A 27,840-nucleotide genomic window follows, 5' to 3' on the forward strand; every position below is an offset into this window, starting at 1 on the left:
ATGATTTCCTGCAACACTCAAACAACTTGAAAAATAAAGCACCTGGGAGGCAAACAGAGAATGAGTGGAATGAAAAGGAATTGATGGAGAGCTGAAGAGGAGTCTAATCACTCAGGAAAGCAGGGGAAAGGTGCATGATGGATGTTTCCACATGATTTCTGGGTAGTCAAGGAAACAGTTTTTATCTGTGTGATGAAGAAGCCTGTTCACTCACTGAACTTGTGTCTCACAGTTAGCAGGTTAATGGTACTTAAAGTTCTCCTGGTCTCTGACTGCAGATTACTTTTTACAGAATGGAGTCATGCACTTCTGCCAGCTCCAGCATGGAGCCACTAATTCTGCCAACTCTCATAATCTAAGCATGCTATTTACATTCCTAGTCACCTGCAACTCTGACTACCCAGGTCATTCAGTGATAAGGGATGATTCTTAAAATATCTGTTTGGAATTGAAATATTTCAGAGAAAAATGGATCCTACACCCTCTTCTACCCAGGCAATCTACCCAGATGCCTTGTGTCTGAGATTAGTATTTCTTTTATATTTGTGAAACTTCAGCTTCTGTGTCTGGGTTTCACCAACAATTTTTTCTGCTCCTTCCCATTTCACTGTGCAAAAAGCATTTAAGCTTCCACTTTCCCAGCTGTGGTAAAACAGCTGTGCAACCTTAGGTTATTAGGAGAAAAATCATTACACTGAAATTGCCTCTGGTGTGAAACACTGATTTGGAATTAGCTGAAAGCTGCTGGATCCTGATTTTCTGTGGGGTTTCCTGCTCCTTACTCCAACTGCACTCTGTCCAGAGCCATACACCCTTCCTCTTGGCAAGCCCAGCCACTGACCTGGGCTAGCCCTGCCACCTGCACTCACTGTGTATCAGCACCCTCAAACCGCATCGCAAATACTCCATGTCTTATTGAATAGTCCACCTTTGCAATCAGTTTAAGCAAAAACAGTTCATAAAGGCTCAGCACAGAGTGTCCCTAGAAGCAGCATAGGGTAGACATGCAATTTTATAGGGTAGGCATGCAGTTTCTTACATTGATGGCTCAGCATTGCTGGCTTGCTGCAGTTGCCTCTAGAGCATCTTGAGGTACAACTGGAGATATCTTGGGTTCTTTCTTTCTTTCTTTCTTTCTTTCTTTCTTTCTTTCTTTCTTTCTTTCTTTGGTGCTAGGAGATAACACATTACAATCCTGTTGAGGGAAAGTTCATAAGAACATTGTTATACATTGGAAATAGGAAATTAAAGTTCGGGTAAAATTTCTTTGAAAAATCATAAGAAATTTATTTGATGAAACACTGATTTTACAGGCAGTTAGAACACAATTTGGATTTGGACTGCTGTCTTAAGGCTCATTTACTTTGTTTAGAGAAGCACCTTCTCTTCATCACATGGTATCTGGGTATCCCCTGAGCAGACACTGAGTTTTGTTGTACTAACAGGAACCCTTGGCAAATTAGCAGCTGGAGCAGCTGTTCCAGTGCAGGGGTTCTGTGAGCCTCTCCAAAATGGGTTTGTATGTCACTGAATGTGGAAGGGCCTATCACTTTAATATTCTGAGAAAATAGCATTATTTGATGCTAATCTTCACACTTGCTGTAACAGTAAGGTGGAAGAAAATGATTGATGGCTGGGAATCAGCACAAGGATAACGATGAATAATGCGAGGCATGTAACTCAGCACTGAGTTAGATTATGGATTTATCTTTCATTTATTAGAACTCTTACAGAAATGTCCATTTGTTTTTTTGGTTATAACCACATTGTGCAATGTCTTCACCAGGTATGCTGTAGAGAAGGGCATCTGTAATTTAGTGAAAGAACAAAAGACATTTGTTTGGTTAGAGTTGTGCTTTGCTGCATTTGTGCGTGTGCTTGTGCAATTGTATATCTGAACATGTGTATACACAGAGCCACTCATACACACACAAAAGAACAAACACCATTTTATGAAACCAAATTTAACTGCATGTTTTTCATCTGTTCCCATTTGCAAAATATATCGAAGAAACAAAAAAAATTTATGTGCATAATCGAAGAAAAAAGTTTTGTTCTTTATAATAAAAGAAATTTAACAAGACAGGGTATCTCAATTTCAATCAAAATTTGGGGTTTTTTTTCAACCCAAGTTGCAAAACTGTAAATCTCCAGGCCTTTATCTCTTACTTGACGTTGAATGCAGAGCAGTTTGCGTGCCTAGGTTCCTTCTCTTGTCCTTTTTTTCATGTTAATACAACTTTACAGCTCCAGGGCCCAGCCTGGGATGGCTGCTCCCCTTGCACCAAGCACACAGCTGCCGTTTGAGCTGGAGAAGGGCTGGCACACAGCACAGCACGCAGGAGCACACTGCCAGCCTTTAAAACACCAGCTCTGCTCCTCTCTCTCCCTCCTCAGTATCTTTTCTGGAATATACTTTCTGCATTACAAAAGTTTGCCTCAGTGAAGTGCTCACAAAAATGGGATCATATCAAAGACTCCTAATGTGAGCAATACTTAACTCTACCCTTCACCTCTCTTTAACTCATGCCCAGCATTGTCAGCCAAGCCACTTTTTAATTGCTCATTGTCTTTTCCCAACAGAAGACTATTGTAATGTTGTTGGTTGTTCATCGTGACTGGTTCAATAACATATGGAGTGGTGAAAAACCAGCATCAATATAAAGAAGTAAATATAATCTCTCATTTATTTCTGAGTCATAGAAGACCTTATTCAAACCCTCCAGCTACCACTTGACACAACAACCTCCACTGAAAGCTTCATGCTGTGGCTTATGTAACCCATTTTGCTCTTGATTGGCCTTTTCCAGATGTTACTTTATCTCAATCCTCTCAGAATTTGTCTGAAGAATTTGCTGAGGCTGCACGGCAGCTTAAAAAAGAAGCTCCAAGAATCCAGTTTGGCAAAATGGATGTGACACACCAACATGACTTGAGAAAAGAATTTAATATTCAAGCCTTTCCTACTGTGAAATTTTTTGTGAATGGCAGCAGGGAAGATCCCACAGACTGCAAAGGTAAACTGTCTCATGCACTGATAAGATAATGATAGTAATGACAGGATGTACCTATCTATTACACTGCTGAGAAGAAAAATACAGAGGCTCAGATAAAGAATACACAAGGTGGAAAGCTGGTTTTGCCCATGGTTTTAAATATGCAATTGCCTCTGTACCAATACAGGAACTTGAATCTGAATTCATCTTCCAAGGGTGTAACTGAATATCTTCTTTATTAAGTTCACACAGCCAAATTAATTATTGGTGTTATTCCACCGAGTACAGAATCACCCCAACAAGACAACTTACTCCCAATTACTACAGTAAACATTAATGAGTTATGCCAGACAAGAACTGGGTCCCAAAACTGCTCCATTACTCTTCTGGTCCACTGCAATTCCCATGGGCAGCGTGCCTATGAAGCAGGCTGGAGCAGCACTACGTCTGACAATGAATTGGGAATTCACAGGGTCCTTAGCATACAGGTAGGCTTCCTAAGCTAAGGAAAATAATTTTGCTATTTAGCCATCAGAGGGAGCTCATATGTGGCTTAGAATAAAACATGGAATAATTTGAAGTACTTTACAGAAAGTTACTAAGCAAAGACAACAGCAGACTTTAGCAATCCCAGAAACCCAGGTCTTACAAGACGTTTTCGTTCACTTACAGTATATACAAGAAAGGGTTTTTTTTTCATTAAATGATGAACTTTTACAGAGGTGATAAAAATTGCATGACTTGGCCAAGCATCTGTTAGCATGCTCTGAGCACATACAGGTGAGTCACAAGTTTAATACAACAATCAAAAAAAAGGAACCCAGAGTTTGCCTCCTGAGCCTGTACACAACCAAGTGCTAAGATATCTTTAACTGCTGAGCCCCCTGTGGCTCCTGCTGAAACCTGATCTTCAGTATTTTTAGCAACTTGCTCCTCCTCACTATTGAATTTCTTACCAAGTTCCCACCATCTAGACTTGTGCAAACAGCAGCCTCTGCACAAATGCCACTGACAGCGTGACATGCCGTACTGAACTTTTATTAGAGGTGCTGACACCTGGAAGCAAAAGCCCTTACCTTCAGTCTCTGATTAAATCTACAGCACTGACAAGAAAACCTCTCTTAAACTGGTAAAGCTGGCAGATTTTCTGGTGTGAACCAGTGAGTACAGAGTATTGCAACAACACACACATAGCTGCCCTCCAGCAGAGAGCTGCTGCTTCAGGCACGCTTTCCAGCAAGATGCAGGAATTAGGAAACTGGCTGCTACTCTGTGCTTTGTACCAGGCAGACAGCACCAATGGTTTGGAATACATGTACCGCCAATAATGGCTTAAATTACATTTTGTTCACTGGTAAATGCTTATGTGCAACACTGAGTAAAACCTCATGTAGTATGTTTGACTTTTAAACCACTGAGCATTGGCAACTGGAAATGTGCACTGGCCACCCAGTGGCTTCTCACACAGGACTTGGTACATACAAAAGAAACTGCAGACCTTGCTTAAATCAATAAATTAATTCAACTCTTTAGGGAAGATGGAATTTTTGAATGGTTGCCCTGGCAATGGACATAACATGAAAGCCAAATCTGGCTTTGTAATCATCATTTACGACTGCGTGGTCAGAATTTGGCCAGCACATAAGCTGATTAAAGGAACTCAATAGAAAGATTAATCAAATGGAAAGTAGGTTTAGGGGCTATAGCACTGACATAAGTGACAAGACCTCCATTCTGCATTTAGACAGAAGAAGTCAAAGCACTATGTGGCCACTAGATACTGCTCTGTGCTTTGTTCTGCAGCCTCTACACTCCAGAGCAGATGTCTGCCTGCTTCACTTTAAGAAAATGGTATTTTAAACTATTTGCAGTGCTGTCTGCTGCAAAACTGATGGCAGTGAAATGGTCTGACTCAATTTTGATCTTGTCATTCTGCTAAAATGCACAGTGCCAGGACTTGCATCTCTGATAATCCACTTGTACTATACATTTTTACTCTAGCACTTAACTTTTTCTTTTTCATGTATGATTTTAATTAACCTTTACTCTGATCCAAGAAGGCTGTCTGTCATACAGAGATGAAATGGCCGAGATTTTAATCGCCTAAACCTCAATTTGTTACCTCAAATTCCTCTGAAAACATCAGAGTTTAAGAGCATAATTTTAAAAGAGACTCGATATTCTAAAACTCCTGAAAGCTTAGGAGAATTTACCAAATAAACACACTGACTATAATCTCAGTAAAACTGGTAGTAGTAATTTGGAAACCAAAAGATGGAACAATCCAGAACTAAATGACAACTTTTACACTTCAGCTTTGTTTCTTATGTCTAAACTGAAGTGATGCTATAGCCCCACAGAGGAATTTTAACATGTCTCTGTGCCTATCAGAGCCCTCCTGCAGCACCAAAGGAACAATTTTGACACCTAATGTAATTGAACAAACAGTTCAATAAAATCTGCAACTGGTTTGAAGTCATTCTGGATTAAACCTCAGGTCGATAGCACTTTATGGCTCACTGTGATTTTGGGACACATGAAATCTTGCAGGACAGGTTTTCTGCCTGAATTTCCTCATCTCTATTCTCCAGGTGTGATTAATCATTTAACTGGACTTAAAACCATTTGCAGAGGTCTCAGAAAACACTGTACTGATCCACTGTTGGTCTTCTAGAGACACAGTAGTTTAAATGGTGACTAGAACCTGAGGTTGAATTTGGATACCTCAAGCCCCCTCTGAACCAGCTTTGACCTCAGTCCTAAGAAGTCCAAGTCCATTTGTATTCAGCATCCCTCTGCACCTTCACTGCCTCTGTCCTGATTGCACAGAAATTTCTGTCATTCCTTTTGACTTTCATTTTAACTCTCTTTTCCTTCCACAGGAGTCAGAAAAGCCTCCACCTTTATTACATGGGTGAAAAGAAGAACAGGACCTAGCACGGTTTTAATCAACTCTACTGATCAGGCTGAAGCCATCATAAAAGCTGATGATTTGGCAGTGATTGGCTTCTTTAGGGTAATTATCTGGAAAGCTCAAAAGGCTGGTTTCTGTTCCAAATTTGGGATATACTTCTTGTTATCACCACCAAATCCCACACATCCAAACTAGAACTCACCAGAAAAATGCAGACTCTCAGTTTTCTCTACTTTTAAAAAACCATTATCTGCCTCTATCTATTTTTTCCCACTTCCAGACAAGCAGCCCAGGCAGATATAAGAAAATCTTACACCACAGCACATTTCCTTAATCAGTACCTGGGCACAGAGACCCTCAGAACAGCTCCTGAGAGCATGATGCTTCAGCAGTGCTTGCACAGCCCTGGCTGGTCACAGCAGTGTCTCCTGCAGCCTCAGAGAAAGGGCTTCTGCTAAACCATCCCAAGTTTGCCTGGTGTGAAGAAGGCCAAAAAGTCATAAAATACTACCACTGTAAATGATCCAACACATGTAGTCCTTTCTCAAGCAAATTCTGCCACTTTCCAGAGCAGAATAAGGTTCTTAGGATTTGGGCCAAATGCTAGTGAACAATAGTCAAGATATTCTGTCAGAGTCAGTAAAACAGGAACAGCTTTTTCCTGCTTTTCAATTGTGTCCTTGAAATCTTCCATATCTGGAAATTCAATCAAGGATTTTCTCTAATGAAACAGCCTTTTATTCTGGTATCTCTCTGCCCAGTTAAAAGCACAGTGTCTGGACTCACACCTGAACTGATAATATCCCAAAAGTCTGGCTGCAGTACATAGTCCAAGTTTTGTGGATGTGGAAAACAGGATTCATTACCAAAATGCCCCATGGTAACGGAGCTGGTGAGCACATACAACATTACCAGGACAAACTGTGAAAGTGCTCAGTGCCCAGAACCTTGCTTTGCAGCAATCTGCTTGCAGCCGTTCAGGGAGGAAGGCAGTGTTCCAGTGCTGGGAGAAATTGAGAAGCTCTTTCTATGACAGTGATGCCAGAGAGTTCCCTGAACCACACTGATAGCAGGTACTGCCTGCAGATGTGTTTCACTGGACACTGATTTCGCTCAGTGGCTGAAATGACAATAGATGAGCATGAGCTAGGGCATGTCAGAAATTTAATGGGTGGAAGCCAACAAAACAGTGTCCAAGCAAATAAAGAACCATATTTGGCCTTCTATTACTCACAGATTGCTCACAAATAGGAGTGCCAGGATGTGTTGGAAGGTCTCAGCATATAAATTACTATTCATCTAGCATGAAATAATTGCCTGATTAAATCAAATCTGGAAGTGCTGTTGCCCTTCATCTTCATTGCTCTTATTTTGAGGGTGGACAGCACAGTGACTATTTGACAGATGCAGGAGTCAAGGTCCCTGCCTTGAGGAGCACTCAGTCCAAAGCCCCAAAGGTGTCAGTCAGCTCCTCTCACGAGCAGAGCCCTCCTGTGTAATCCCTCACCTCCTGCCGGCTGTGCAGGGCCAGCAGCTGGTGGCACGATCCCTCCTGTCTGCAGAAGGCTTTGCAGAGAGTGGCAGTGCCAGGGGAGGGCAGGGAGGACACAGGGGACCCCACACCATCCCTGCTGACCCAGGCCAGCCAACACAAGCTGGAAAGGGGAGCACAGCAGATGTGTCACAGCACTCCCGGGATCTCCCCTTAGAGGTAATCCTGGCAAGCAGTACCCACGTTACAATTATACTCTGCTCTTTGCTTCACAAGCCTTTAGGGGCCTGCTTCACCTGGAGCTCTAACTCCTGCACATCTTAGCAGGATGTAGGGCACAGTCTTAATAAATACTCTTTCTGGGACTAGGAACTTCACAATGACAGTGTGGAAGTTTTCTGTGAGACAGCAAGAGATGTGCCAGAGATGCCTTTTGGGATGACAGCCAGTGAGGACGTCTGCACTAACTACGGCATCCAAAGGAACTCTGTTGTTGTGTTTAAGAAGGTAGGAGTACAAAAGTCTAGCAGGTAAGGTGATGTGACAGCTGTGGGCTATGGAAATGCAGTTTGGGAAGTTTTCAGGTTAAATAATTTCCTGGTGGTAATTCAAACAGCTTAACACACAAAAAATAATGCACTTACAGACAAGAGAGACAAGTAGGAGGCAAACCCAGCAACCTTTAGACAAGTGATATTTTCAGTCTGCCTGCCTACATCCAGGCTCCTAATTTATGCTTAAATATCTGGATATAATAGCTTTACTTTCCAAACTGCATTCTAATCAACCTTTGCTGCCACGGTCAGTGATATTTGCAGACATTCACCTCTTTTCTTGTGTGTTGATTTTGACCAGGAATCTTCTTCTAGTCCACAACAGAAGAAGTGGCCAACAACAAACCTAAAACTACACAGGGTAGCAGCAATATTTAGACTAGGAAGTAGTCAGACCAATGATTTCCTGAGCGAGCACATCTCACAGATAGTGTGTATAGAGGTGGGAAAGATCTTTCAGTATGTTAAGATTACTGAACAAATTAAAACTGTCAGCTGTACCTTGAATTTTAGCTATAATCTTGTTCTGCAATCTAGCTGTGACATTCATCTTACAAGCTACGGAACTTCAGCTGCTGAGGATCAGAAAACTCTCACTTTTAAAGCCTGTCATTTTGCTCCTATAGTTGATAAGGCCACCAACCTCACAAACTTCACTATTTGTCCAGGGAAAACCTGTGCATAATGAAGTGCTTGAAGATGGAAGACAGAACAAACTGGGTCTAACAAGGCTAATCAAAACCTTTACCTTGGATTTGGTCACTGAATATAATGTCGAGGTATGTGCATTTCTCTGCATTAACAAAAACTACAGGAGAAAGACAGAAATCCATGCAGAAAAAGACCAAGGGAGCTATTCTGCACCTTAGGGACTGAGGCTTTGCTTGTTAGGCAAGGCCATCCTTAAACACATCTAGAAACACCAGCAGAGCCCAACACGCAGCTCTTGGTCCAGCCCAGGCCAAATGATGCTTCCCTCTGGCAAGATGCTGTTTCCTGGAGGAGATGAGGAGTGGCTGGTGGAACAGTGAACTCTGAGCATGCAAACACCTCCCTCCTGTGGAGCCAACACCAAGGCCTAAGGCTGCTTCTGCAGCAAATAAACGGGGTGGGACCCAGCTGGGCCTCCCTGGGTAACACCATCTTTTACTTTCAGCACTAATTCTTCTGTGTGTGTTACACAGGATATCAGACTAGAAGATCACAGCCCCTTCCGACTGTAAAAACCTGAGAATAATCACGAGGTTTTTCCTGGAACTGAAAAAACCACTCAGCAGCTGCTGATTCTTCTTACTTTATCTCCTTTAAAACAATGAAACAAAATCCAATGGTTATGGAAATGATTGGGAACTGAGTCTTAAAAAGTAAAATTTGCAATAGCAGAACCTAGGGATACTGATATGCTGAGCCTCTGATTCACTGTTCTGCTTACAAAGAGTGGAACAGATGTTGAGTCTTTTGTTTCCCAGACATCTGTGAAGATTTTCGATGTCCCTGTTGAAAATCACATCCTGCTGTTCACCCCAACGAACTTGGAGACATTCAGTGAGATTTATGAAAACTACAAGTCTGCTGCTGCAGAATTCAGAGGAAAGGTTTGTAACACTGAATCCAGATTTGCAAATAGGAATGCCAAAAGATCAGTGGAAAACCACCCAGCAACATGACTGGTAAAAGTACACTGCTGTCAGTCCCTCTTCTAAGTCCACCAAACAAATTAAAAACAGTTTCAGTAACTATTATTTGAATTTGTTAAGGACAAGCTGAAAGATAAACTACACTTGGAAATGATTCTTTAAAACACAAAGACCACAAAGAGGAGCACTAATTCCAGCTGCTCCAAATAAACCTGTTTCTGGTTTTACAAATATGACTTTCTGAGAGCAACTTCCAACCAAAGGGAGTTTTAGCAAGGTTCTGGCAATTTCTGGCACTACCAGGAAATACCATGAGGATCTCAGAGTGTTGCCTGAACCAAGGGCTGGAGCCAGCTACAAAACCTGAGGAATACTGCAAGTTATGTGCATAGCCTTGCCTGCAGCCACGTGTTTGCATGTATAGAGACAGTTACAGGCAGTCATACACACAAGTGTTTGGGTTTCCTGCGATGCTGCTCCTGCTCCAGGTACGTGAGACACTGAAGAATAGTAAGTCATCTTGTGATAAAATACCACCTATTGGTAAATATGTATGGATTGCAGGTGTTTCAGCTCTTCTGTCCTGTTAAGATTTATGAAGAAGAGCAATAAGCACTTTGAGGGGTAAATTAGAAGTGTTACTAAAAGACGTGGCAGCAAACCACTCTGGAAGGACAGAGAGAAAATCTTCAGTACTTTTGGCTGCTTTAGCATTTGTTATTAACTAGGATCAAGGTGTAATAAAGTCCACAGAGCTGCTGGGTTTTGGTCTGAGACCAAAAATGGTTCTACACAGTTCCTTGAATTAAAGGTTAGATCCTACCTCACTGCCAAGCTCCATAGTCCATTTCTCCAAAATGGCTAAACCAAAGCTGGAAGGCTCAACCAATGCATGATTCTCTCTTTATCATCAGATATTGTTTGTTTTGGTGGATACTAATGAAGCAAGGAATGGACGGATTTTTGAGTATTTTCGCGTCAGGGACATCGATGTTCCTGCGGTGAGAATCCTAAATCTGACCAGTGATGCCAAGTACAAAATGCCAGCGGACCAGGTGACTGTGGAGAGCCTAAAAGCATTTTGCCAGAGCTACCTAAGTGGAAAAGCAAAGGTATGTCCATTGCTAATGGGACACCTCTCTAGTACACCAGCTGAAACATAACAAATTGACAAAGCACCCCCTTTTAAAATTAGAACAGCGTCCTGTTGGGATCATTGGTTTGTTATTCTACTGTCACCCTAATGCATCCATCCACGGCTGTTGACAGAGCATTCCTCTGTATTTAACAACTGAGGTGGACTACAAAGTTTCCCAGTCCTCCAGTGTAAATACTGGATTGATCATTTATGGCCCAGTATTTTAACTGATGCCAGCTGTTGTACTCCAGTGCTTTAAAAACTCCCTGTGTGTCAATCTTTCCAATACTATAATGGAGTTATTTCCCTCCCTTTGCTGGGAGAGATGCAAACAACGATTGCAAGAGATTTTAAGGTTATAAAAAAATCCAGTAAATAGAAAATTGACAGTTTCAGAGGGGATTAAGATTTGGTATTTGTTTTAAGTGAGTCTAGCAAAGTGGATTTCCCAGGGGGATCATTCCCAATGGTAAATACAGCATTTGTTGCCCTAATGAGGCATCATCACACTCATGTGGAAAATACATTAAAACATTTTGCTTATTCCGTGCTCCTCGGGATGATTTACAGGGAGAAAAGATAAAGCAGTCAGTCTGAGAGCAGGCAGAATTTAAGAAACTTGAGTTGGTAGATCCTGTATTCTGGGCTGGAGGGGAGCAGAAGGATGGGAGCAGTGGGGATGTGGCTTCTTTCTTACCAAGATCTGCTTGAGTGGCACAGTCCCACCAAGGACAGCTGCCATGGGACATGTGTGCCTTTCTGCTGCTGTGCCGTGGTGTTAGAGAAGAGAAATTCCCAGCTACTGCACTGTAAATTGTAGGAGTCATGTGGGGACTGTGACTGGTGGTGGAGGCAGAGATTTAAGCAGCAATGCACACTTTCTGGTGTGTTTTATATCACTTCTGAGAGCCCACAATACGTAAACTTTCCACTAGTCCAACTCCTGAACACTGGGCAACAAGAATTCAGGACAGGAATACAAATGTGTTCCAAAGGATCATTTTCAGACAGTCTGCTACAGAGTCTGTATTCAGCAGAGGGACAAATAATTCTGAGTGCCAACTGCCCAGGGCTGTGAGCTCCCAGCTCCTGCTGAAGGGAGAGAAGGTGGAACCATGTGATGGCTGACCAGGATGTAATGATATAAAAGAGTTATCAGACAGTAACAGAGCACATTAGGTAATGTCCCATCAGCCTCACATTAACTTGAGCTGGAGTACAGTTCCTCAATGCTCCCTGCACTTTCACAGCAATGTTTCTGTTTCTGCTCAGCAACACCTTTCTAGTGAAGAAATTCCAGAAGACTGGGACAAGATGCCTGTCAAAGTGCTTGTTGGGAAGAATTTCAACAGTATCATCTTCAATAAGACCATGACTGTGTTTGTTATGTTTTGTAAGTGTTGTGATTAAATTCGGGTTTTAAGCTGCTTTAAAAGCTTAAAAGCTGGTCAATTGGAAGGAAAAAAAGAAAGCTCATGCCTATATACCAAACTAATCTTTGCACTTTACAGAATCTGAGCTCGATTAATTTTTATTGTTTGTGGAAAGAATTGAAGAAAAATTTGTGTCATATCTATGGAAACGCTGTGATACCTTTGCTGACTTAGTGTTGCACTGAGTAGCACTGGATCCCTTCAGTAAATATTTGCCAAGGCCATATCAAATCTCCCTGTTGAAAGACAGCACAACACTGGAACCTCCTGGTGTACGATGGAAGTGTGTTGTCTTCCAAGGGCAGAGGGAGAGTTCAGTGAGATTGTCTGGTAATAATGCTCCAGGACTAAATCCCAGATAGGAATTGTGGTTTAGGAAATTGATTTAGGAAATCCTTTTTTCCCCCCTCTGTCTGCAAGGGAAGTGGCTTCCTTACAGGACTCTTTCCAGGAAGAAACCTCTGCCCTATCCTTGTATCAGCCAGCAGGGATTAGGTTGAGCCTTAATTACTTCAGTAAAACAAACATGCAGCATTAACAGAAATATAGACAACTAGCTCTACTGTCCTGAATTCCAGAAATTCATAAGGGTAGTACATTCCTACCACCCTCCTTGCTGGCTGCAGCTGTGTCACCCACATGAGTAATTTTTACATTTCAGTATCATGAACAAACTGAATGATCTAAGCAAGAATTGAACCAAGTCCTCTGGAAATGAGAGGCTGGAAAAGGGAATGTACTGTATTCAGTAAAGCACTCCTGAAATTTTAGTTCTGTATAAACCAAGTGTGAGCACTGTTCTCCTGCTGAAGGACTGCAACTGTGTTGTGAGCTATTTAAGGGGATGCTGGGCTCTCAGCCGTTTGCCTTTCTGGTAACCTGCATCAGTGCAGTGCTCAGAGTCAAAACAGCACCATAACTCAGACTCCTCTTTCTAGAGCCAGCATAGCATGGTTTATGAACACAGTTCATTTTAGTGTGCAGGAAGTATTTTGTACACTTTGGACAAGTGTTTCAACATGGGAATGATGGAGACTTAACTGGGGTTCCACTGGTTTGTTGGAGTGAAAGCTCCTCTGGACTCAGGCCCAGAGGGAGGCCAAATCCCAGGGATTGAATTAAAATCTTTGGACAAGCTGTGATGCAAGAAGCCACTCTAAAGCGAAATAGAAATATAGATTTTTAAACTCCTACTAGAAATATATGCTAAGTGCCTTAAACATTGAAAAGCTGTAGCAGAGACTTTAAACACAGTTCTTGCTGCAGCAGTGTTACCTTTTCACAGAATTCTTTACTTTAGACAAAATATAGATAGAATTACACTCTTCACATTTTTTAGATGGAGTGTTCACATAAACAATAAGAGCTGATAGAAACTGTATACACAAATCTGTGTAATACCTGTGTAACACTGGTGTAAGGCTTACAAATGTTAGAATTAAACCAGGATAGGCTAAGGAAAGAAAAACTAGAATTGTGTGTTAATCTTATCGGTCAATTAACAAATATAATCCATACTTCTGTAAGAAAAAATATAGAGTGTATAGTATATAGTATACAGTGTATAGTGTATAGAGCATACAGAGTATAGAGCATATAGTGTATAGAGTATATGGAGCATATAGAATATACAGAAGAAGCTGTTTTGCCTGCTGTTTGCTGTCACTGCTTGCCTTTATCATGTAACCCCCTTTGAACTCTGCCTTCAAGAAAGCTGTGAGACTGTGAAATAAAGAACTTAGCAGAACAGCAGCCTCCTCTGCTCTGTTACCCTGGTCTGGGAAGGAAGGGTACCCTGTGAAAAGCTCAACACTGGTTATCTGGCACACCTCTCCAGCAAAGCTGTCCAAGTGTTGTGTGCTGGCTACAGTCACAGGAGGCTAAAGAGAGCTAAGGCAGCACTGCTATCAGAAAAGTGCTAGTGAATAACTAGTTATCACTACATGGAAGTGTGAAATTCATGAAGGGCAAATGATTTCTAGCAGAGAGTGACAACAAATGAAACCCCAAACCCTGTTAACCTAAAGGGCTAAATAGGTCCCTGTGATTGCACCACCACATGCTCTTCTGCTCTTCTCTGTCCTTCTAATTTTAATTTTAAATTTGCAGATGCCCCTTGGTCCCATGAGTGCAGAAAACTCCTGCTGATCTGGGAGAAGCTGGGAGAGCAATACCAAAGTCGCAAGGACGTGATGATTGCCAAGATCGATGTCACAGCAAACGACCTCCTGTCCGTGGCGCTGCATCGCTACCCGTTCTTCACACTCTTCCCGGCTGGCTCAGATTACCAGGTGAGACGCTGTTGGGGGAGGTTGTGGGGGCACAGCTGCCCACCAAGGCAGGGGGCTGTGCTGGCACACGTGCACAGGTCTCACAGGGAGAAAGGAGTCCTTTAGCTAAGAAAGATTTGGTCCTTTTCTGCTCAGCACTGGCCTCTGAGTAGACATTGCTGTCCAGAACCTGAATTAGAGGAGAAGCCCTTCTTTTGTCTCATCCTGTGTAGGAGGCTGTGGCAAGAGCTCAGGTAGCATTTACTGACTTGGGCTACAAGTCCCTAGGGCCTCACATTCTGCTGTTCAACAATCTCCAATCTGCCTGTTGGGTTCTAGCAACAGTCTCAGCTTGGAGTGAATTCACAGATACCGCCTAGTGACTGCAGTGCTTTTTTACTTCAAAGAGATGTTCTGTCAAAGAACCACTTGTGCTAGTTGTTTCCAGGGCATGTATGACAATTGTCTCTAAAGTGTTAATACTGTTCTTGTTATTTTGCTCTATATTTTCACAAAACCTTTCTTCTGTACATTTAAGCCAGTAATTTTACTCTATTATGGTATCCCAGCCTCCACTGGGAATAAATATTTGTTGTCAAGACCAATGATTTTTGCAAGATGCTACCTAATGAATCAGCTATTTACACAATAATTAGAAACTGCTGCTGAAAGTCAAAGCAAAGAAAAATATTAAATAGCTACATTCTCCATCTATGTACATTATCTAATTAAAAAGAAAATATCTCTGAAGTAAAAAAAATTAAGATACCGCTATAATTAAGGCATTACTAAGCTTTTCATTTTTCTGCTTAGTACTAAACTTAAATTAAATTCTAAGGCATTTACCCATGTCCTCATTTAATCTTTGAGAGATTTTCCTCTCGGATGTGCATGCACAACTTCTGATGAATTGGACTGCAGTCCTGCACACTCACACAGCGTTTAGTCTTCAAGCAGAAGAGCAGAAACCCATTAAATGCTCTTAATAAATGTCAGTTTGCAGAAAAACCAAATAAACAAACAAAAAAGCCCTAAACTAGTAAAAGACTTTCATTAACTATTAAGGGATTGTTTCATACTTAAAAACTCTCTGGGATTAAAGAGTGTTTGAAATCTCAAGTCCTTCTTTGTGCACCATGCTTTTGCACTACTTCCCTCAAATGCAGAGATTTTGTCTTGTACTTGACTTGTCTCCTTCTATGGGTTAAGTGAGAAAAATAACATCTACATCCTCTTATGCACTGATTACTGTAATGAAAAGTGTTGACACACATCCCCAGTAACCAGTGCAGGAATCAGCTGCTTCTCTGGCTTTACAGGTCTTCAGGCTCTGAGAAGCTGCCATCCCAGCCATCATCAGAGCTGATAAAAAACAAGACTCATCTGAGAATGTTAATTGCCACTGGAGAAATAAAATAATCTTTCTCAAGAAACTTAAACTTACAAACATAGAAACCATAAAAAAAGTAGTTTCAAAGCTGCCACATTTTCATTAAAATGGAATGGAAATACCAAACTTCTAATATATGAAAAGTGTACAATTTTAGTGAACTCATCAGTCTGGAGTTGTTTGTTTACAGTCCTTTGAACTCAAATCAGGTGTAAGAGTAACCAGCACTATTGGTCTGAGTGGGAGTGAGCTTAACCCAAATGAGAATAGGCATCCACCTATTTCCAAACACACTCAGATAACAGCAGACAGTTCCCAAAGTCATGTACATGATCTCCTACAACTTTTTGCTAAAAAACTTGTGCAAAACCCTTTTATACTTCCAGAGAGCAAAGGATTTTTGGAGAGGAATCTTTAAAACACAATATGGCGCCTAGACCCACTCACAAAATTTTAAAGCTCTAAACTGAAACTACTTCTTTCATTAAACTTCCTCAGAAGAAAATCCTCAGTAAATCCCCCAACTTAAGGTGAAGTATAAGAAAATTAATGTCACTGCTCATATTCATCCTGTTCTTTCAAGCTGTGCAACAGCTGGACAACGTATTCAAAACTATTCCAGAATCTGAATTTCCATCGAAAGGTTTAGACAGCTTTGAATAGCACGGCTGGACACTTAAAAGACTCTGCTCTTCAGAATATCTTGCCAATGCTTATTGCTAAACACAAAAACCCCCACTGATGTCAGTAGTTGGCAGGATCCCAAGCTGCTACCATAAAATAACGGTTATAATTTTTATACAAATCCTTTCCTTCTTAGACATCTATTTCTTCTTTACACTCAAGTTTCAGGTGATGTTGGGACCTGCTGTGCCTCTGCCCTTGCTTTGTAAACTGAGCACAAGAGTCTAGAGTTTGGTCAGTCTAAAGAATCCTCCACCCGATTTTGCCATTATTTCCAAAATGCTGTGTACCGTTACATACTTAACTTTAAATCTTTTTCAGGAAGTGGCCTATACAGGGGAATATACATTGGAAGCATTTTCTGAATTCTTAGAAGAAAAAGGCAAGATGAAAGCAGAACCAGGAGAGAACGTAGGTATTTTATCCAGACACTGCCAGATCTGCTGTGCAATCCAGGCATGTTCCCAGCTTGTGGAGACATTCCTGGACTGGCTGCAGCACAGCCACAGTCCTGGGCCCCTGCTCGTGTCAGTGCTGGGGTGGTTCTTACTGGTCTGTAGCTGGTTCCATCCCCACAGCAGCTGCAGTCATGTACCACAGCCTGGCAGGCACACACCCACTCACATCCTTGTTTTTGTCACACAAACCCCTCTTCTCCCACTGCTCGTGCTACAGCTGAGTCACTACACCAACACTGGCAGAAAGCAGCGCTTGGCAGAAAGGAGCCTGCACCCTGACAGGTGTGAGCAACACTTGCTCACCATTTTAGCTGGAAAAAACAAAGCCCCAGCTCAGTGCCAGCTGTAGCTGGAGTGCTTCAAATGCCCATTGCCCACCTCGTTCTGCTGCATTCAGTGCAGCTTCTCTTCGCTGTAAAACAAGGACCCAGCTGAGAGCAGATGATGTCCCTTCTCTCAGCTATCTGGTTGTGATTCTTGCCCAGTTCCTCGACCCTCTCTTCTCCACTGTAAATCAGACCAGAGAAGTGTTTGCTGTCCCACACCTGCCTGTTATTTAATCACAGACACTTCACTGCAAAAAGACACATGGTAAGTGAACAATGGGATCTCCACACAGAGAACTACGAGCAGCAGAAAAAAATCCTGACACGTAAATGGAGACACTGTCCATCCAGGATAAGGATCCTGGGCTCTTCCTGACCAGAAATGAAGTGGAACCACTGGGTTGCAGCAGTTATTAACACTCTTTTCAGCTAGCAGGAAAACTGCCTGTGGGTGGAGAAACAGTTTTGAGTTTTCAGACTTCTTTCCACCAGAGGCTTTGATTTTTTCCTGCAGTCAGTGGTTAAATATGTTGTTACTGATGGAGAGAGATGACTAAACTTGTACTGGGACACAGAAGGCTGCAGAGCAGGATCAGACATCTGCCTTTCCCCAGTCATTGCACAATTCTGCTTTCCAATACCCAAAGCCTACGCTTGATGGCTGCCTCTTGCATGTTCCTCAGTGCTGTGTTTCAAGCAGATCTGTTGAGTTCTACACAGTCTTTTACATGCAAAATTTGAGCTGTGTATATTCTGTTGTCTCTTCCTCATGCTTTATTTCACATTAAAGAATAAGTAAAAAAGTCAGCTTAGAAAATACCACTCAAAAACATGCTCTGTGTAGTAAAAGGGGTTAGTAATTGACATTTTCTCATCTGTTCACTTTTTCCACCCTTACCTGACACCCACCAAATTTTCCCAGAACATTGCAGTATTAGGAGATTTGCAGTACAGTGCTTGATATGAACCCCCTTGTTGAAGTAATTCTTCATCCTCACCTCAGGGCATTCACAAACACACAAACAAGATAAATAGAGCAGTTTCTTTTGACATTGCCAAAGAAAGACAGCCTTGTGCCCACCAGCACACATGGTATTCTAAGTTCTTATTAAATCTTCACACAAAGCTTCATGTAAGCTTTGCCATAAAGGTGAAAAGCACACTTTAGCAGCAGCTGCACTATTTCTGACCTCATTAACAAGACCTCAAGTTCCTTGGTTGAAAAGATGAAAATCTGCGTTTCAACTAATCTTGAAATGTTTTTGGTTTGTTTTTTATTTTTTAAGAATTACTGGAGCAATTTGTGAACATCTGTAATCAGCAATTTTCCTTTTGCATTTCCTTTTTTTGAAAGGATCCTTCAGGAGGAATCAAAGAGGATTTCAGTCAAAAGGAAACTGTAATAACAGAGAAAGAACTTTAATAGTACAGAGACAGAGGAACATTCTGAGGATTGTGGGGAATCCTTCCTGGAAGGAGCTCACTGGAAGAATGAATCATCTCAAGTGAACACAGAGCTGAATAAAAAAATAAAAGTAAAGAATTCAGCATCCATGGCTCATTATGTGCGACCTCTCTTCTGAATCCCATTTAACTCCTCATTTTACTGGGATCAGTTCTCAAGGGTTCTTAAAAGATTGTCAATTTTGCTTAAACAATGGCTTTATTATTAATAAAACTGCTCTTCTTTAGAAAGGTGGGTATGCCATGGCAAACAGATCAAGATATAAAACTATTCTTTCTGAACAAGGTCTGCAACAGGATTGCAACCGATTGCTCTCCAATTTACCCTAAAACAACCCTCTTGTTTTCAAAGGAGTTTAACTGCTCCCAGAAAGAAGGGTCTGACACTGCAAAGAGCATTCCTAGAGTGATCTTCAGAAGAAGTAATTGAAGCTAGGGGTTGTGCCCAAAGGGGCAGCAAGGCACAGTTCGTTATTTTTTTATTATCAAGCAGTAAAAAAAATGCAGAGATTGAGATATAATTTAATTTCAGTTAGAAAAATACTGTAGCTAACTCACAAAGTCATAAATATGACTCACATTTTAGTTATGTGAGGTCCCTTAACCACATGTTAAAGAAGTTAAACAGTTGAAACTGCTGGACAATAGTAATTTTGAACAACTATTAAACACAGAAGCTATAATCTCTTAATTAGTTTCCTTCCAGAAAAATAGAGCAAGCAACATTCAGCACCACCCTGTATCTGGCAGATGGATTTACCATTCAAGATAATGAAAAAAAAATTTTCACTGCATCTACCCACTGTATACAAGGCTCAATCCTGAAACCATCTATCCTATTATGAGGTGCAAGATTACATTTTAATGAAAACATGTGCCATCTCAGCACATGGTGCTCTCATTTCTGCTCCAGCCACTCTCAGATGTGGTGTCAAGACAGGGGGCCAAGTGCAGGCTCACATGCCATGCCCTGACACATGACAAGAGTTGCAAATCTACTTCATAAAGCATCTGGCAAAAGCCTGCCTGAAAGAAAGGCTTGGTCAAAAGTCTGCCTTGGTACTGGCTGAGTTCCTCCAAGTCTTGACCATGGCAGAAGGTGCCCTTGGTGCCAAACCAGTGGCCTGGCACATTGTCTCATTTTCCCTCTGACCCAAGCCAATTACAGAATATTTTCCTGGAACAAAAATTTAGAATTTTCACAAGGAGAATTGAGCCCTAAGTGTCTGAAATGAAACCACTTCCTCAAGCTTTGCTAAGTCAAACACTACTTCTTTTATTTTAGCCTAAACATGAAGTGAATCAGTTTAATTTTAAAGAATACGTCATTATAACCATGATCAGACATTCTAAATATTACTTAAAACCATAAAACAATTTTTTAAAAATCAATATTTATTAGCCAAACTTGTTTCTGTAAACGAACACCAATATTTGAATGCCCCACTCACATGAATAACCTCCTCATGCACATAAATAAGCCCTATCAATTAAGACTGACAGGACTAACTAAAGAGATGTGAATGCATACCAGCAGTGGGGCTGCTTTAATCTGCACTGTCAGGATGATTTGGTTATCAACATGGAGCAGCAGAAGCAATGCTACTAGCTAGGAATCTTATTTATTAAAACAAACAAAAAAAAGAAACAAACAAACAAAAACCCCAAAACAAACAAAAAAAACCCCAACAACAACAACAACAAAAACAAACAAAACAAAACAAAAAAGGTGAAGCATCACAAAGATTAATACAAAAACGGAATAAGCTTGAACCATCCCCAAGAAATGCTGACTTGTTTTTCTATTCAATGCCAGCTTATTCTGCCTTAAAATACAAGCTTTGAGCAGCTTGCAGATAGAAATTCATCTCAATAAGTTCTTTTCTTAAATCCTGGGAATGAAAATTGTTGTTGTTCAGAATTGACAATCATTCATAGATGCTCAGATGAACGGGAAAAAAATAATCAGTCCTAATGAGAACTATAATAATTCCTTTCCTCTCTACAACAGATTAATCCTAGCTTAATTTCCCTGGAATTACCTTTAGCTGGCATTAGCATAACAACAATACATTAAAAAAGATTAATAGGAACAAAAACAAATGCACTGACTGTTCAAAAAAACCAACCCTGATGTGTGGCAGTGGCATAATTGGTATAAATATAAAGGTCTGGCTTGGAGGTCAGAAACTCAGTGTTGGTGGAAATAGATGTGTGCTATATGCTTGAAGACTGATGGGATAACCAGAGAGAGGGGTCTAAAGCCAGTATTCCAGGCACTTCATTCAGAGAATTGCATTGTCAAACTGGTTAGGAAGTTTGACATGCTTGTCTTCCCTTTCTCTCACACTCCTGACAGCGGAGAGAGGAGAGTTTGCTCCAAGGCCACAGCAATTTAGTGCAGATATATTAACAAAAAAGAACAGCTCACACATTTATAAAAACGTGCTCTTGTGTTAACTCAAGTGGAGTTTGACCAGTGGAAGTTACTCAGCTCAGATGTTTGAAAACCATGCTTGGTAAAGCCAGTGGTGACAGGGGGAAGGAGCCTGGGTTCATTTAAAACTTTGCTGTGGGAAATGCTTTAAACCCATTTGCCCCCTGCGCTTGTGCCCACTGCTGTGGCATCAGGAGTCTCACACAAGCTGTCAGTCATTCACTCAAGCTTGTGTCCAGCTCAGAGTGCTTCCAGGAGCATTTCACTGCTCACGTTTCACTCTTGATTCACCTCATTTGAGAGATGACACGACTGGAGGGCCAAGCCAAACGCAGCTCTGCCACTGCTCTTGGAGGAGGCAGCTGCTGCTCGCGGTGCAGTCCTGCACCAGCAGGATCACACATTGCCCAGGGTGTCCTCAGGTTGCAGTTTCTGAGAATCACCTTGGAAATGTTTGCTTTCTGTGAAACATTGACAGAGCCAAAGCTGTGCCGGCGCTGCTGCCCACCCCTCTCGCTGCTGAACAAACATGCAGCGGCTGCCTTTTCACCAGAGCCTGCCAGCTCCTCCACACCAGGTCCTGGGTGGGGAATTTACTGCACAGGGACCCTCACTACTCACACACAGGACCCACATCACCACTCAAACACCAGACAGTGAACACAAACAGCTCAAGAATCATTTTCTCCCCCTCCCCAGGAAGAAACACCATGCTGTATTTCATTTGAGCCCTCCTGGGCAAATGCATGTTACCAATAACTGCAACCAGTGAATAATAAATATTAATAAAGCCTTTAATTGGAATCCTGTTGAAAAGCACTTTCTCCAGCACAGCTGGCAAGAGCCCCCTTGAACAAATGCTGCCTTCTTGCCAAATACAACATAGCTAGTCATAATTAGAGAGCAGAGCTAAGGTCATATGTGAACATCACTGCTGAAGCCTGGGCTTTACAAAGCATCTATTTTATAGACTGAAGTAATTTGGCAATTCTGCCCAAATTTTCCTCCTCTGGCCTTGTCATTTTTGAGAAGATGCTGTTTATTTTATTTCTGAGCACACACACCACATGCTAACAGAGTCCTGAGCTAAAACAGCCCCCTGGGACAGCATTCCCTGCAGCCTCTGTGCACCAGGACGTGTCACTGATGGTTGCCAAAAAACCAGCTCCTTTAGACCAGAAACAGACTAAAGGGTTCATAAAGACTCGTAACTATCACTTCCCTTCAGAGTCTGACACGGCTGGGTCCCTGCCTGCCCTGCCTCACTCTCCTTGCCTCCAGAGCACTGCTACTTGCTGAGTCACAAAGAAAACCGACCCTCTCCCACGTGCCCTGATCCTTTCCTTAAACAGCTCTTTGCCAAACTCCAGCAGCTTCCACAGACCAAGGTACTCGCCCAGAAATCACTTTTGCTTGGAAGAGTCTGAGCACATTGCAAAAACCTGTCCCACTGTTGTAGCCTGGCTGCACAGCATCAGGTGCCTGTGGGAATACTTGGTTTAAGGGTGGCAATTACAGTCTTTTTAAGAGCCAAGTGTGGGTTGTAACAGCTTTCTAACTGGCATTAAATACATGGTCTAGTCTAAACTATTTCTGTTCTAGTCCTTAATAATTTCTCATGTATTCCTTTATTAAGACTCATTGAAAGAAGAGACTGGACACCTTCTAATGTTCACTTAATTGGCAATCTTTGCTGTAACTTTTTCTGTGTATTTTTCTACTTGAAACCCTTTGACTAAGATTCTGGTCGGCATAAGAATTCTTAGGACAATTTCCTCAGAGAGCACACTGGTGTGGAAATGTGAAGGATGTGCTCCCTTAGCAACCAGAGGACTTCATAAAAGACAAGGAAGATGGTCTTCTATGGAGCAGTCATTGGTGAAAATGAACCCCAATACAGGTTTGAAACAGCTGACTGGAACAATATCAAAATGTGTTATGGGCCATGCCAGCCAATTGGACCAGTGGTCAAATTGAATTCCTCACGTGGAAACACATCAGTACAACAGAGCTACCATGCTAACAGTGCACAGAGAAGCTGCAAGCACAGCACTGCTGTGTCTGTCGTGAGACCAGGCTGCAGTTCAAAGAATGACTCCGTGGTGTTTGCAGAAAAGACACAGTTCAGCCACCTGCACTGAGCTAGGGTCCTGACAAAACAAATTCACAGCAAGGGTGAAATCCCTAGAGAGCTTCCTGATCCTACCAAACCAGCCACTAGGCATGGTTTAGATTTTGCTCTTTTTAGCATCCCACTGGCTTACTCCTCCAAGATGTTCGTATTTTGGATGACTTCCAAGATCTGCCCGGTTCTTCTTTACCATATTTTCATTACCATTATTTCCTCTAATACTTGTTTAGCATCCTGGCCCTGGTATCCTGTCCCTTCTTCCTTTAGCCCTGTTGTACTCAAAGGACAATGCACTGTGCTTACAGACAGGCTGATTTTCAAAGACAGTCACGTACTGACACCAGTGCAGAGTATGTTACAGGTGACCAAGGCTCACTTCTGTACAAACGAACTCTTTGTAGGTGGAGAAAAACCAAATACAGGCAGCAAAGTTACAGCTGATTTCCCTCTCTCTGCATTTTCCAAAGTTAGGTCAAAAAACGTGAGAATTTGTTCCCAAACAATTAACTGACTGACAGGGTTTGAACTTTGATTACAAATAAAACCTTTACAAGTTTACATAAACACTATTAATCCTGTTGTTCACTGTGTTTTCCTTAGAATCATAGAATATGCTGCGTTGGAAGGAGCCCACAAGGATCATCAGTTCAACTCCTGGCCCTGCACAGGACAGTCCCAAGAATGCCACCCTGTGCCTGAGAGCATTGTCCAAACACAGCCTGAACTCTGCCAGCCTTGGAGCCCTGACCTCCTCCCTGGGGAGCCTTCTCCAGTGCCCAGCCACCCTGACTGGCACTGTGGCAGCTTCTCGTGCACTTCACACTGTGGTCACCACGGCTGCTGCACCAAGGCTGTGAAACTGCAGAGAATTCTCCTCCTGAACCCATTCCAAAAAGAAATCTAAAATATGGAGAAGTATCTTCACAGTCCTGAATTTTGTGGGATCTGCATTTTGTTACTGAAGTTTTTTAAGCATGAAGTTCAAAATACCCTAAAATACAGTCGGATGAAAAGTGACACAACCTCCTTACTTTATTAATAGAGTCAGAATTCTCATCTGGCCCCACTGAGATTTAGGAAGTGCTGGGACAGGTTTAGCTTAAAAGATAAATAGGTGCAAAGAGCTGAGGTCCACTTTATGCCAGAGTTGCAGTTTTCTCTACATATGAGAAACTTCTGCAGACTTTTGAAGTTTTCAGGAGTAGCAGGGGTTCTTGGTGTCACTTCTTTTTCTTGTTATTGAATTGTTGATTTTAATTTCCTGTTCTAGAATTTGATGACAACAGCAACAGGATCAGACACATGTGCTTCAACTCATGGAGCTAAACCGATGGATACACACTGAGGATCAAATAATTATTTAAACTTAATTTGATTTATATTTTCCTAATTCTAATTTTTATTTGCTCATGAACATGACTGACCACTGAACACACTTAATTAAAAATTGCTCAAGTTGCTGTGTTAGATCAACCCTTCCAGTTTCTCTGACTACAGTTTTGATTACAGAAGCCAGGTTTCTTCTGCTTTCCCCTCTCTCTGAGGAGGCAAGAGGGAAAAAGGGTATGTTACAGATTTACACTTGCTCCCTGTCTTGGAAATGAGGGAGGCAGAGTTTGTGTTTCCCTGCACAAATCAGCTTTTTTTTTGTACACAAACACCACTAATTACCTTCTCTTCATGTCCGAATATCAGAAAAATTATCTATATTTAGCAGACTCAATATAACATTAGGAGTAGGATGAGGCTTTGGAGCAAAACACAATGAACATCTCATTCAAGGGAACTCAGCGTTTCTCAAAGCTTAATGCTACCAATCCATTTGCTTATAGAGAGAAGAGAATGAATCTGATTAAAATTTCTGCTGTCCTTCCAATCCCATGGGTTCTCAACAGGAATCTTTTGGAGGACAACACGAAATGCTCTGTGCATGTTATTCCTTCTGCAGATCACACTTCTCTGCATACACTACACCATACTCCAGCAGATAACAAACAACACAATCTCTTATCTTCATCGTGTTGCATCCCTTCTTCCCTCCTGTGTTCTGCTAGTGCCACAACAGATACAGAGGGAAGGGCAGGGAGTAAGAAAGGTGAGGAATATTTGTGGAATGAAGATGTGCCATGGATCTGGTGAGAGACCAAGCCACCGACTAAATATGGGATTCGCACAGGAAGGAAACTTGAAAGTGGTAGGTAGGAGAGGACAAGTAAAGGTCATGAGAGGAGGTGCATATAAGTATGAAGAACTGAAGGAGAAAACAAAGAACTGGTTTTACAAGAGGGGAGAAGCTCTGCTGCTGGCTACTTCTGCATCCACTCCCAAATACAGCCCTGCTGCACCTCAGACACCTCACACACACAGGACCAACTATCAGTGCAAGCCTCCCTCGACCACTGCTGAGAAGAGCCTCTGGATTCCACTATGGAATTATTTTGGCTTGATTTAGAAAGCCTCTACTGCGGGGAAACAGTTTTAGTGCAGTTTTATTGAACCCCAGAAAAGAGCCAGACAGTGGAGAACATTTCAGCTAAACTTAAAGTGAAAATTGTCAATAGGATATAAAACCAGTTCCCTGAAATTTTTCTGATCATGAAGTTTCCATTAAAACTGTGCAGTATGCACTGTGGCTATGTTACACCAGGCTGTGCTGGGTTATTTCCCAAGTACAGCATTGTCAGGATAAACACTGAGTACAGCTGAGAGATTATGACATCCCATGACGGCACTAGCCTTGACTCAAGCCGTGAGAGGTAAAATGTTCATCTCAGGAATGGGAGAACAGCCCTCATTCTCATTCCAGAAGACACCAACAAGTGGGTTTTAGTTACAAGTACTGTAATTATCCACTTTGCAACAGATAATGTTCAGTGCTTCTAATTAAACACAGGTAACCGTACAGAACTTTGTAATTACGTGGGATAATCTTTGCATCAAAATAAGACAGAGCCCACACTTTACTTGCATGGGCCACGTAGGTTTAGAGCATGCCTAAACCACTTCACTTCCAGTCAGCTATACCTAAAGCAGAGGTACAGACCTGTATGAAGAGGACCATGCCCCCTGTAAAATTCATTTCACTTGGAACTAGCACACAGACACTAATTTGGGTGCATAAATAGTACCTACAAAGAGAGTTTGCCAGGCAGGTCACCAGATACAAGCTGACGCTTCAACCATGCAGGCCGAGCCTATTTCAACGGAGTTATTGGGCATCACCTTGAGGAAAAGGGCCTCTGGGAAGTGGCATTTCATCTTAACTCTCTACACAATAGTTTGTACAGTCTTGAGCTGAGCTGCTTTCTGTCACAAACCCTTTAACTTGGCCAGGTGGTCAACCATAACCCAGGCAGAGCAATCCCAGACAACCACTTTCCTAAACAACCCCAAATTTCAGGGACACAAGTAGGAGTAGCTGTGCCCCAGAATGACCTGTAGACCATCAACACACAAGTTATGCAACGTATTACTTGATGAGAATCAGAGCTGCACCTTCAAATCAACAATTTGCTCTTCATTTTCTGGCTAGCCTGTCCTCAGGGCTAATCACTTTGGTGGTTTTATATCCAGAATGAACCTGCACCTCTGTGCTTATGGCTGCTCCTTCAGTTTCTACATTTTTTTCTCCTTGCTTCAGCACAGGGATAGGAAAAGACAATGATTGCTTCGAGACAGTGGTAGAGAAAGGTAATAGGGAGCAGTGATGAAGGAATGTGGATGGAGGTGTTACCATGGCAACAGGGGGACAGAGAGTTTTCCAGCTTTGGGAAAGCAAGCACATTTTTCATCACTGTTTCTACTCTGAGTTCTGAGCAGCCCTTGTGACTTTTAGGATGAGGGACATGAGAGCAAACAGCATTTGGCCCCAGGGAGCTGTTCCATCATTTCAAAAGTTAAAGAGCAGCTGAGAAAGCCACACAGAAATTCAAACTGGTGTTCAGGTCAACACCTCCAGCATAAACTTCTGTTACTGAATTGTGTAGCAGATCCATAAATCCATTAATTTTCAGAATAACTTATAAAAATATAATTCCCGTGCTCTGAAACAAAGTGTTTGTTATCACATTCAAAAGCACTGGCTGCATCTGCCATATGTGTTACATAGGCACTGTACAGACAGCACTTCCCTGCCAAAACTGAGTCCAAGAAGAAAGAGCAATACATAACAACAACAGTATTGAAATAATCCCATTGCAAGGAAGGAATATAACAGGAGTATGACAGAAATAAGAGCATCTATTGACAGCCCTTTATCAGTAGTAACTTTGGCTGCAATGCTTTTCTGAGTTAAGATGACAAACTCCCTGCAAGGGTGTGCCTTTGTGTGTTCTTAAATATAAAGAAGCTGTTAAAGGATGAACTACAACATAAAAATGCCTAAAGGAAGAACCACATGAACTCTGCAAATTGGCAGAAGATTTACAGAGATGCAAAGCTGCCAATTTTCAGAGAACACCTCCTGGAGCAAGCAGTCTACAGCTTCTAATTTCTGAAACAGACGGTGGGAATGCTA

General features: G+C 41.9%; 1 protein-coding gene across 1 annotated transcript in view; it reads left to right on the forward strand.

The window, feature by feature from the left end:
• PDILT (protein disulfide isomerase like, testis expressed) overlaps nt 1-18,792 on the forward strand; it is a 24,064-nt gene extending 5,272 nt beyond the window's left edge. The window contains exons 2-11 of the mRNA XM_069029833.1: nt 2,811-3,017; nt 5,879-6,012; nt 7,772-7,909; nt 8,625-8,735; nt 9,426-9,551; nt 10,508-10,705; nt 12,004-12,124; nt 14,274-14,455; nt 16,830-16,919; nt 18,647-18,792. Coding sequence (XP_068885934.1) covers nt 2,811-3,017; nt 5,879-6,012; nt 7,772-7,909; nt 8,625-8,735; nt 9,426-9,551; nt 10,508-10,705; nt 12,004-12,124; nt 14,274-14,455; nt 16,830-16,919; nt 18,647-18,715 — 1,376 coding nt within the window. The 3' untranslated portion in view covers nt 18,716-18,792. The remainder of the gene's footprint in view (nt 1-2,810; nt 3,018-5,878; nt 6,013-7,771; nt 7,910-8,624; nt 8,736-9,425; nt 9,552-10,507; nt 10,706-12,003; nt 12,125-14,273; nt 14,456-16,829; nt 16,920-18,646) is intronic.
• The last annotated feature ends 9,048 nt before the right edge of the window (nt 18,793-27,840 follow it).

Source organism: Aphelocoma coerulescens, chromosome 14 (genome assembly GCF_041296385.1).
Source record: "Aphelocoma coerulescens isolate FSJ_1873_10779 chromosome 14, UR_Acoe_1.0, whole genome shotgun sequence".
NCBI lineage: Eukaryota > Metazoa > Chordata > Aves > Passeriformes > Corvidae > Aphelocoma > Aphelocoma coerulescens.